This window comes from Pseudochaenichthys georgianus, chromosome 17 (assembly GCF_902827115.2).
Source record: "Pseudochaenichthys georgianus chromosome 17, fPseGeo1.2, whole genome shotgun sequence".
Taxonomy (NCBI): domain Eukaryota; kingdom Metazoa; phylum Chordata; class Actinopteri; order Perciformes; family Channichthyidae; genus Pseudochaenichthys; species Pseudochaenichthys georgianus.
In genome coordinates this window covers 41,200,361-41,212,600 of record NC_047519.1, presented here as the reverse complement: position 1 = coordinate 41,212,600, position 12,240 = coordinate 41,200,361, and the positions used below count along the sequence as shown (strand labels likewise).

The 12,240-nt window shown below is 41.6% G+C and overlaps 1 protein-coding gene across 1 annotated transcript in view; it reads right to left on the bottom strand.

Annotated features, from left to right (window-relative positions):
* larp4b (La ribonucleoprotein 4B) overlaps positions 1-9,321 on the bottom strand; it is a 37,821-nt gene extending 28,500 nt beyond the window's left edge. Inside the window, exons 1-3 of the mRNA XM_034104913.1 lie at positions 9,123-9,321; positions 6,164-6,328; positions 2,305-2,383 (exon numbers count right to left, since the gene is read on the bottom strand). Coding sequence (XP_033960804.1) covers positions 2,305-2,383; positions 6,164-6,328; positions 9,123-9,321 — 443 coding nt within the window. The remainder of the gene's footprint in view (positions 1-2,304; positions 2,384-6,163; positions 6,329-9,122) is intronic.
* Between the last annotated feature and the right edge of the window lie 2,919 nt (positions 9,322-12,240).

Sequence of the window (12,240 nt, the reverse complement as noted above, 5' to 3'; positions counted from 1 at the left end):
ATGGTCACTTAAGAGCGGCCATTTTTCTTACTGTGGTTCAGGTTAAGTGCCTTTCTTCCATTAACACGCGTGAAACAGCAGCGAGGAAAGTGGATGATGAGGTCTGAGATTTCTAGCTCGTTGGGCCATTAAAAGGAAGTCCTGCCCCATTTGAGGTTTAGCAGCTGATCTGTCCTTTCTTTTTTGTCACAAGGCTCACATCGTTCCAGAGTTGTTGTTTTTTATGGGGTGTTGACAAATGTAAGTGTCAATTACTTCTGTGTGTTTGATATTTTTAGTATGCCTTTTTAACCTGTATTTGTAAGTGTCTTGGGTAGGGATGGGTATCGAGAACCGGTACTAAGTCAGTACCGGTACCTGATTGGACGGTATTGATGTAGCGTTAAGCCGCTGGACAAACGGTGCTGCCATCGGTATATGAATTACGCTAGCACCGACGTGGAGCTGATCGTGGACATTTTACGATGTGAGTCTAATGATCTGCCACTTCGTGATTTCACTCCTCTCGTTCCTTGATTGGGAACCCTCATCCCGTGTGACGTATCCGGTTTGAGCACCACTCTGATTGGCCACTGTGAATGCCACTCGTCATCTCTCCTAAGAGCGCTCTTATTATTGTGAGACTCCCGGGGGCAGACGCAACATCTTGCTAGAAACAGCGTCTCAAGGCTTCTTAACATTTAACAACCTATTAATGATGCATACCCACTTAACGGGAAGAAACTCAGCTAACAGACGATATTAACCATTTCACCGAAACGGAACAGAAGACCAAGAGTCTAAATCAACACTTAGCAAAGACGGTCTAACGGGGCTAACGGCTACTTTAGCACATAACTGGCAAAAGCGATCTTTTTCTACGTCGTTTTATCTGCACAAACAACATATCACATGAAAGCTGATTCCATTGGTGTAAGTCTCATCACGACCAAAACTCACTGAACTAGCAGCCAGGAAAGAGCAAGAAAACAACTTCCCTTTACGTAGCCATGACGATAATTGTCTTACCTTTGCTGTTTTGAGATCAAAAGACGTGTTTACGGGCATAAAAACGGTTAATCCAATGTCTCTGTGTAACTTTAAAATGATTACTGATCATTTATTGGAAAATGAATCTGAACTTTTCGATCTGTTACGATTATAAACTGAAGCAATATAAAAATGACTCCCATGAACTGAGTTTTAAACATCAGCATATCCGGTCATAGTCCGGTAATTACCTGCCAACGGGAACTCTGCTACACAACTCTTATGACATGACCGGTAAGTTTCAAATTTGTCCGGTAAAATAAATCCTTTCCGGACATTTGAACGGAAAGAAAAAATCCTAGCGGATATATATACATCTATAAATGCGGGGGGAGGCGTGTGGCGCAGTGGATAGAGCCTTGGTGTTGGGATCAGGGGGTCACAGGTTCGAACCCCACTGCAGTCAGCATGTTGTTGTGTCCCTGAGACACTTCATCCCAAATTGCTCCTGTGGGGATTGCCCACAGTATTAAGTATGGAAGTCGCTTTGGAGAGGGAGAGATCTGTTTTCCAGCCTGAGTCTATTTAATTGATTGTTTTGGTTGTGTGTGATTTAATACTTTTTTTATAATTTAATGTATTTATTATATATCATTTAAATATTTGAATATTATTTCACATTTCATTTGCAATGTTGAATAAAAAGTCATGTTTCAAAGTATGTACTTGAATGATTATTATATGTTATCATTATGTCAGTGGTCTAAAATGGTCTTACAACGGTGCCGACAATATTATCGTTTATCGCAATAACCTTCGGGAACATTTATCTTCCAACTAAATTAATTATCATGAAAGGCCTATCTGTAAGCAAGGTCCTTGTTTACATAAATACATCATGCAGGGGTGTCAAACTAAATGTATCCGCGGGCCACATCAGAATTATGGTTGCACTCAAAGGGCCGGTTGTGACTTTAGGACTATATAAATATATAATATATATAAAATAATGTATTATAACACATAATTTCCTCTGCATTGAATTATTATCGGATAAGGTAATAACTTCATAATTAACTACGTCTGAAAGCAGAAGTGTAGGGAAAATAATTGCAAGTCTCTTCAGTGAGCATGTCACAAAACAAGATGCATTGTGGGACATGTAGGCTACTTTATGGGCACGTAAAGTGGCATGTAACCATATAATAAACGTATTATATTCTTTGCATGCGGGCCACATTAAATGAAGTCGCAGGCCGGATTTGGCCCCCGGGCCTTGAGTTTGACACCCCTGATATACTGTATTGTGATTTTCATTTATGAAGGTGAACTCACCTGGAAAGACAGAACTCCAGAGTCTTCTTCAGATGATCTCTCAGACCCTCCTGAGGATTCTCCGGCTGAGGATCACTTCCTGCCGACACACAAGGAGGAATGTTCTGGTTAATTAAGAGCAAATCAACTTATTGCTGACCCTGGGACCAAAACATTAATCCAGCTGGTCGGACGTAAGATAAGATAAAAGCACATTTTAAGGAATACTTGAAAGTACACACAATGGGTTCTTTACACAAACCATGCTGGCTAGTTCAACAAAACGCCATTGTGATTTCCTAGTTCAACACATGTGTAGGCACATCTGGGTAGGTTAAGGTTACTCAAAACGTGTATTCATCTAGGCCCAAGATTTGTTACCAAGAACTGCTTTTGTTAAAACGCAATACTGTCAGAAAGTGGGTGCAGTGCTTTCAAAATATGCACTGCACTAGAGAGGAAATCTGCAGGGTGGAATAACTAGAAATAATAGTCGATGGGTCTTGGTACTAGCCCTCTCTAAAAGCTTTATGGTTGTTGTTGTTGTTGTCTTCCTTTTTGGTAGAGAAATAAACGTCTCGTCACAGATAGTGAGGAATACTTGAAAGTATGTACTACAGCGTCTCCAGCGGTCTCGTGTGGACGGACACGTTTCTGGTGCCAATTGCGTGTGGACGGAAGACTTTTTTGATATCGAATTTGTTTGTTTTTGTTATCGTCTCCGTGTGGCTAGGGCCTATATGTGCCGATATCAAAACGCAATATCGTTAACGTGTTCTAGCAATTGTATGGTATTAACGCTTAATTAAGTGTAACCTAATTAAATCTGCAGGGTGGAACAACTTGAAATAATAGTAGAGGGGTCTTGGTACTAGCCCTCTAAAGCTTTAAGGCCCTGACACACCAAGCAGTCACCAGAGGACTAGCCAAAGCTGAAGTCGGCTGTTGCCTGGCCGTGTTCTCCTGCGTTTTGGCCATGTGTCGCACGGGAACACACCACACCGACTTCAGTGCGTGAGTGGCAATAACTCTCCTTACCAGCAGGCGGCGGTAGTGTGTATTCGTCATTCAAAAGAGGCAACAACCGGAAGACAGAGAAGAAGAAGAGTATCTTTTCTCCGTAATATCATACAGAGCTGGCCTCTCCTGGATCAAGGTGATGAGCAGGTCTTCGTTTGCATCATTCCAGATCGCCATGATGAGATGAAAATGAATAGCAGTCTGTGTGTGCCTTCTTAAATCGTTTGTTTACGTCCCTCACTTCCGCTTCGCTTCTCATGCACTGATTCGCTAGCTGAACAGCCAATCAGAGTGATTATTTGGTCCGACTGCCAGACCCGATGCATGGCCGATTCAACATGTTGAATCGGCCATGCATCGGGTCTGGCAGTCCAAATAAGGCGTGTCACGGTCGACGGTGCGGGACACACCAACCTGACTACGGCGCCGCGAATGCCCGACAGCCTCTGACGGCCTCTGACTCCCAAAATCGGGTTGGTGTGTCAGGGCCTTTATGGTAGCTGTTGTTGTTGTTGTTGTTGTTGTTGTTGTTGTTGTTGTTGTTGTTGTTGTTGTCTTCATTCTTGGTGGAGGGCATTGATAAATAAACGTTTTGTCACTGGCACTGGCCAATTACACTTAAATGCTGTGATAAATAAAACGTAGCACTTAGTACCCCCAAGTTCTCTTTTTGGTGTGAACGCAAAATCCCAGGAACTATCGGAACTAAACGGGGAAAGTACTCCGGTGTGAAAGCGCCTATAGCTTGTCTATTTGCGTCTGTAGATTTCACCTAAATTCACAAAAAGTTAGCATTCTAACGTAACGTGAAGCACCGCGACCGCTGTGTGCACCGTGTCATCAGAGGTATCGTTGGAAAGCCCCGTCTCTCCGGCACAATCCCATCGGATCCAAATATGGTCATGTCCTTTGTATCAGCAACCAATCGTGAAAGTACAAAGGGGTCTTAAAGGAGACATGCCATTTCCAATGATCATAATTCCATCGTTGAGGTCGACTAGAATAGATTTATATTGTGCAGTTTCTCAAACAGCGTCTCTGTAAACTACGTGTATTCACTGAATTTCACTCTCTGCCTTTAACGGCTCGTTGTAGCTCCAATAGCTCCAGCCCCCCCCCCTCCCTGTGAGCACAGTGTGCTCTGATTGGTCGGGACGTTGTGAATCGCGCTGAGCTCCGTGGAGGCGTGGTTTCCTTGTTTAGCGATACACAGCGAAACTCACCCTGAGCACACACAAAGTCACAGCCGAAGTAAAAACAATAAGTGTGGCTTGATATCGAGAAGAAAAGGGTTGATAGACGCTGTGAGAATGGGTCTGCGGAGAGAATGTCGACGTGATCCCAACTGTCTGCTATCAGCCTGCAGCCAGGGAGGAGAGATCAGCTGAGCTACCAGTGTGTGTGTGAGGAAGACCGTGGATTGGTCAATTTGGACCAATCAGTGGGGGCTTAACGTAACGGCTCCACGGATTGGTCCATTTAGTTCCGGGTATGTGCTTACGTAATCTCGTACCCGGAAGAATCAAATGGATGATGACGTTTCACCAACGAGGCGTTCTGGGGCAGCAGACAGGTCTTCTCTGTGTTAGAGTTTTACTCTCTACAGGGTGTACTTTGAGGGTTGTGACTCTGCAGACCGTTTACATGCAGAAACACCTTCATGACACACAAGGGGACGGGTGATAACCGGAAAAGCATGACATGAGACCTTTAAACCAAAAAAGGAAATCTCATTGGCTGGTTTCAATTTCTGACAACGTGATTCGTTCAGATGCGTCACGTGGTGTGCTAAAACACTTCCTGGTTAGCTTTCTGTTGGAAATTTAAATCTCAAAATGGCAAAAGAACAGCAAAAAAAAATTCACAGAGAACACGACAACAATTGTCACTTGCACGAAGCAAGGTTAGACAAAAAACAAATGACCCTGAGCATGAAATACCGTCACGGAGTGCGTCGAGGCGCAAGCTGTCATCCAGAGAACAGGAGGGTTTAGCTAGCGCCTCACTGCAATCTTTAAAGGTCGTTTTCTCAAAATGAGTTTTTTCTCCTACTCTGAGTTCGAAATCTCCACTTCAGTAGAGACACCAAACCTTCCAGTTACATTCCGATCTATATTCTGAAGGTTTTTACAGAAGGGTTTGTTCATATATCATTCATAGCCTGAATTATATAACATTTTATACCTAAAAACATGGCAACATTTATATTTTAGGGCTGTATTTTCTGATTTATGGAGTGATAAAAAGAGATATCCAAAATCCCTTCTGTAAAAGCCTTAGATTGTAATATGACTACAAAATCAAAGAAGAATTTTTAACCTGGCGTTATCCAAAGTTCAGATTTGTGTTCCTGTTTTTTTATTACAATATGCGCATATTTAATGAGACCGTGGCTCATTTGCATATTTAATGCTATTTCAGAAAACGTGTAATACAAAAAACTATTGTCTTAATGCAAGTAATTAACTGGAGAACTATCTAGCTGATATCTTTAAGTTAAAACAATTCTCCTATTCCCCTGTAGTGTCTCGCCTTAACTCAAGCACCCGAATACATACAAAATAAAAAACGAACATTATTTTAAAGCCGTTTACAATGTTCCCTTTGATACAAATGTACATTCTTTATTTAATTTTTATCCCCAGCACTTCATAATTCAGAAAGTGAATGTGTTGTTTGACTGTAAATCTATACAATTGGTTTTCACTTTGTAATAAAACCGGCTGAAAACAGTATTTTCTGTCATGTTTTGCTTTAAACATGTATTTAGACCAATAGTCTCCAGGCCTTACAGTCACATGGGGTACCCTCACTGACCTCTGCCTGCTCTGACAAAACAGTCAATCAATAACCATCTCACCTGTGCGTCCTTGCTGCTCGGGGAACTCAGTGAAGGCCTGAGGGGTCTCTGATCCGTCCGGGCTGACGGGGCTCGGCTCCGACAGCATCTCTGGGACCGGAGGAGGAGGATCATCGGGGTCCGAGAGGAGCGGCTCCTTCAGGGCCTCTTCACTGGCTTCATAGCCTGGGAGAACAAAGAAGAAGGGGAGGAAGTCAGCAAACAAACCCTTTAAAACTGCAGCATTAATAGGCGCTTTCACACCAAGTACTTTGCCGTACTTATTAGTTCATGAGAACTAAAGAGCAGATCGCGTTCTCACCGGAATAAGTCCCTGAGGGAGGATTAGGCAAATGAAGCCACTGACGTCACTTCTTCTTCTTCTGCTTTGGGTTTGCTGGCAGGCCGCAAACAACTTCACGGCATATACTGCCGCCTGAAGTCCCCGGCCGGAAGTCCCCGGAGTTGGGGACTGGCTTCAGTTGAAGCTGCTGGGACTCCCAGCAGCTTCTACTGAAGCCTTCCGAGTAAATCGCCAGAAAGCCGACTCATCACTCCACCACTCCCATGTTTTATTTTGTGTTGCCATAAATTAGTCTCTCTCCGTTTGTGCGTTGGGCTAATGCTAATAATGCTAATGCGAGCAAATAAAATGGCGGCTTCTCAAAACTTTTCAGAGTTTTACGGGCCGTGGTTTGCAATCCGCCCAGCCAATCAGAAATGGGAACCTTCTTCTCCCATGAAAGTACCTGCTCTCTAGCAGGGACTGAAAGGGGGACTGAAAAGGGGACTGAAAAGGGGGTGGAAAGGTTCTCATGGACTAAGTTCTAGTTCGGATTTTTTTTTTTGTGAACGCAACATTTCGGATCTATATATCGGAACTATACTGGGAAAAGTACTCCGGTGTGAAAGGGCCTAATGTCTTAATAATGCTAATACAACACTTTATATATCATCATGAACATAATATATATTGTTAAACAATGTGCACATTTTATCCTTAAGATTAAAGTAATAATTATTTATGTTTACAGAAATATTTTATTTTAACACATTCTTAGTGTAACTTGTGTTTATGAATATAAATATTTTTTATGCATTTTATTTTTTACTGAACATGATTTATAACCCCATATGTTTATTTAAATATCTTGATTTGATTTTTTATTTAACTAATGAGTTTTATTCTATTTTCTTTTTTTAAGAGATATCCAATTTTCTCTGAATGAATTAAGTATGCTTAGTTATTATTATTAAAAGGGCATTCGGATAGGAATATGGAAGAGTCATAGTTTAACCAGGTTAAGTGATCGGCTGATTTGGAAAAAAGTGGTTTTCTAACTAATACAAATGCTTTCTCAAGAAAAGAAACTAGTATAAAAGGTTAAAGGAAACATGTATTAGCACAAGGTTGGTAGCTTTCATTTAAAATATCTGAACTAAACCCATAAATATCTCATAACGCTGAGTAAAATATATAAATAAAACCCGGTATTTCCTACAGATAACGCTATAGTAATAATAACTGGTTAAGGAAGAGGAACCAGCGTCTCTTAGTGCTAAAGAAAATAAGTTTCCTTCCTTAATATTAAAAGAAAAGTCTGTAGAGTTGAAAAAGTGTCACTTCATGACTGTGCAGACTATATTAAAACTCCCGTCCTATGCAACGGAGTTTCCTATAAATGTCCTCGCAGACGAAGGAGATGAAACAATTCGAGGACGTCAATCAGTGTCCAATGAAGACTAATCAATAATTTCTGTTTCTCCACCACGTCCCTGTTGCCTCGGCGTTGGCTATACTCGGCCGGGAACATTAGAGTGAGTGATTACGCTCGTTTGTGTGGAAGGGAACGGTGGCTGTGGTGGGAATATTCATGGCTTCGTGCTAAATTGAGTATGAATGATTTAAGAGGCGTTTCGGCACGACGAGAGAAGTGACAAAGACGGGATGGAAAGCAAAATAGAAGGGGTTTGTGAGAAGAGCCCAAATGTCTTTTTTTTTTAAACACGTAATGGAGGCGTGTGGCGCAGTGGGTTGTGCGTAGGTGTTCAGATCAGGGGGTCACAGGTTCAAACCCCACTGCACTCAGCATGTCGTTGTGTTGGGCTATAAAGGAACTACAGCATGGTCACATGACTTCACGTCACCACCGCTAAGCTAAAGGTGGCTAATGTTGGGCTATAAAGGAACTACAGCACGGTCACATGACTTCACATCGCCACCGCTAAGCTAAAGGTGGCTAATGTTGGGCTATAACGGAACTACAGCATGGTCACATGACTTCACATCGCCACCGCTAAGCTAAAGGTGGCTAATGTTGGGCTATAAAGGAACTACAGCACGGTCACATGACTTCACATCGCCACCGCTAAGCTAAAGGTGGCTAATGTTGGGCTATAAAGGAACTACAGCACGGTCACATGACTTCACCACCGCTAAGCTAAAGGTGGCTAATGTCGGGCTATAACGGAACTACAGCATGGTCACATGACTTCACATCGCCACCACTAAGCTAAAGGTGGCTAATGTTGGGCTATAAAGGAACTACAGCACGGTCACATGACTTCACATCGCCACCGCTAAGCTAAAGGTGGCTAATGTTGGGCTATAAAGGAACTACAGCACGGTCACATGACTTCACATCGCCACCGCTAAGCTAAAGGTGGCTAATGTTGGGCTATAAAGGAACTACAGCACGGTCACATGACTTCACATCGCCACCACTAAGCTAAAGGTGGCTAATGTTGGGCTATAAAGGAACTACAGCACGGTCACATGACTTCACATCGCCACCACTAAGCTAAAAGGCGGCTAATGTTGGGCGTGATGACGTTTATTAGTCTCATGTAGACACGTGTTAGAAACCACTTTAAAACCTTACATTTTTAGGGCTATAAAATGTTGCCTAACATATTACCCTCAAATAAGTACACCTGTTACTTTTGTACACATACAAAAACTTCAGGCACTGAAACTGACCTTCTGGTCCGGGGTCGGCTGAACTCTTGCAGCCCTCCTCCTCCTTCCATGTGTGCAGGGCAGCGGTCGTGGTGTCGGCGCTCCCGCTGGGGTCCAGGCTAAACATGTGGTTGGCCCATGCTTTCGCATTGGGGTTGAGGTCTGAAACCTTGGGGGATTCCTGCAAACACAACACACCGCCTGGGTCAGAAAGGTCCATAGTTACCGACTCATCGTACTTTCTTTCGACTCATGATAGACTGTTTTATGTATATTATTAGGGCTGTCAGTCGATTAAAATATTTAATCGCACATTTTTTATCTGTTCTAAATGTACCTTGGAGGAATATTTTTCAAGTTTTTAATACTCTTATCAACATATGAGTGGACAAATATGCTTTATGCTAATGTTTATTATCATTTGAACAATGACACATATTCTCATGAATATTAAACACAACAACCTGGAACCTCTCTCATACAATAATACAATACAAATGGTGTGTGTGTGTGTGTGTGTGTGTGTGTGTGTGTGTGTGTGTGTGTGTGTGTGTGTGTGTGTGTGTGTGTGTGTGTGTGTGTGTGTGTGTGTGTGTGTGTGTGTGTGTGTGTGTGTGTGTGTGTGTGTGTGTGTGTGTGTGTGTGTGTGTGTGTGTGTGTGTGTGTGTGTGTGTGTGTGTGTGTGAAAAGGATAATCAGAGCCTGTATGAGTGTGATTGAGGGTGCAGCTGTAGAGGCCGCCACCTCCCTCCCTCCCCTCTCTGTGTCATACGTTCTTTTATACGCACCCTCTTTCATTTTCTCTTTCATTTCTCTCCCTCACTCTTTCTGCTCACCCCTGTACTCCCCCCCTCCTCCCATCCCATGTAATGAGCTGACACACAGGAAGCTCTAATCCTCACACAATGCCACCCCTCTTCCCCCCAGAGTGACTGGGAGCGGGACAGGGGGCAACAGGGACCAACCTGGCCCAGCTGTCCCCAAAATGGCTGCCTTTAATCCCTCCCGTTTTTGAGCTCCTGAATCCATGACAACCCGTAACCAAGGAGAAGAATGCTCAGGGGCAGAGAGCGGGACAAAAGGAAGTGAAAAGAGCCATGTGTGAGAAGTTTGTCCACATGCTTTCGTGGGCGACAAGGGACGTGTCTCAATCAAAAAAAGAAAGAAAGAAAAGAAAAATTTGAATAGTTTTCAGTTTAAGAAAAGGAGCAGAGAGATGGAGGTGAAGACAGAAGTCAACAGGTGTGATGGGGACGGTCGGTCACATGTAACACATTATCAAACAGCTTTAATCAACATCAATCATCACTTTTAGAAGTGCTTAAACTACAATTAAAGGAGAATCCTCATCTCAAAAAGTTATTTTCTTTTAAATTGATTTAATTTGGGAAAGATTAAACATATCTTGTTGATCCGAAGTCCGTATTTTAAAATGAGTTGTGTTCCTGTTAAACAAGTTTATTAAGTTATATGATCTTAATAATTTTTTAACTTAACATGTAAAACTCACTTGATAAAATTAAGTGGAACCTGCTGACAAAATACACTTAATTTAAGTCATTGTTTTGTGAGTGTGTGAGAAGTTTGTCCACATGCTTTCAAAAAAGTAGTCTGAATAGTTTTCAGTTTAAGAAAGATCAGAGAGATGGAGGTGAAGACAGAAGTCAACAGGTGTGATGGAGACGGTCGATCACACGTAACACGTTATCACTTATCAAAAAGCTGAATCGACATCAATCGTCAGAAAAACGTTTGTTGATGTAATGTGCATATTTAACCTACAATTAAAGAAGAGTCAACATCTATCGGGACGACAAACCGTTGATTAGCGTGGTTTTGGTCAACAGCTGCCTTTCAACTGAAATGTGACAGAATCACGCAGTTCATGTTTTTAATGATATGCTTATTAAAACGTTTTAGTCCCCCTATTTAAAAAGAACAACAAACAAAACAAGAAACTTATTTAAACCCTAATGGAAAGCACTAAGGCTCCCAATTTAGTATTTGTAGCCAAATATAAATATTTAATAGATTGAACATCTCTATCAACACACTATAATACATCTTCCCATGTTTGCCCATAAGTGGAGTTAGCTGTATTAACATATAATAAATGCTAATACAGTAACACTTCACAGGTAAATGATCCAATCCATTTATTTCTATAGCACATTTAAAAACGACAGAGTTGAACAGTGTGTTCATCAGCTGTATAAAACATAGCGTGAATAAATGAAAAACACGAGACAATGAAACCAGATCAGAAGCCACAGACTGAAAAAACTCTCCTACAAAAAACAATACAAAACACTAGAAAGACAACAACCCAAATGTAAAAGCACAAGTGTCAGGGAAAAGAAGTGGGTTTTTAAATGAGATTTACAACAGGCAGAGTTGGAGCAAGTCTAACCTGGAGGGGCAATTCCTTCCATAACGTTGGAGCTGCAACCGCAAAACACTTTTCTTATAGCTACATAATGTGTTATAAACCATTGATTAAATGTTTGTATACTGCTTATAAATGCTTGTTGTGTCTGGAGACTTTTGTTTGTTTGTTATTTTACACTTTGTACAAGAATAGTTCAAACTTTCATTAACGTCCCGAATGTACACTAAAAACCGAGAATAGATAATGATTCCTTTATGTAACTTCTACACTCTCTTGTTACGAGTTTTTAAAGGTCAGACAACTCACTGCTTTATAGTTTCTCTTTTGTTAACTGGACTTATAACTTCACACTGGACATTTGATATTTAAATGTAATTTAATATGCCATTCTTGGACACTAAATTAAATAATATCCTACTTTTATATTGTGTGAGCTGTAATTTACCCCTTCAATAGTGTTTTATTTGTCATATTTTATATTTTCACTCTTTTAGTTCTGTTTTATCTTCTATTCTGAGATGTTTATATTGTATAATTGTTTAGTTTCTACTCTTTCGTATTTCTTATTATGTGCAATACTCTGTTTTACTGCTACTGCTGCTGCTGCTGCTGCTGCTGCTGCTGCTGCTGCTGCTGCTGCTGCAACGAAAGGGGCGGTGGTGGCGAAGTCCATAGGGACTTGGCAACTGGAAGGTCACCAGTTCAAGTCCCGGAAAGACCAAGTGCTACTGAGGTGTCCCTGAGCAAGGC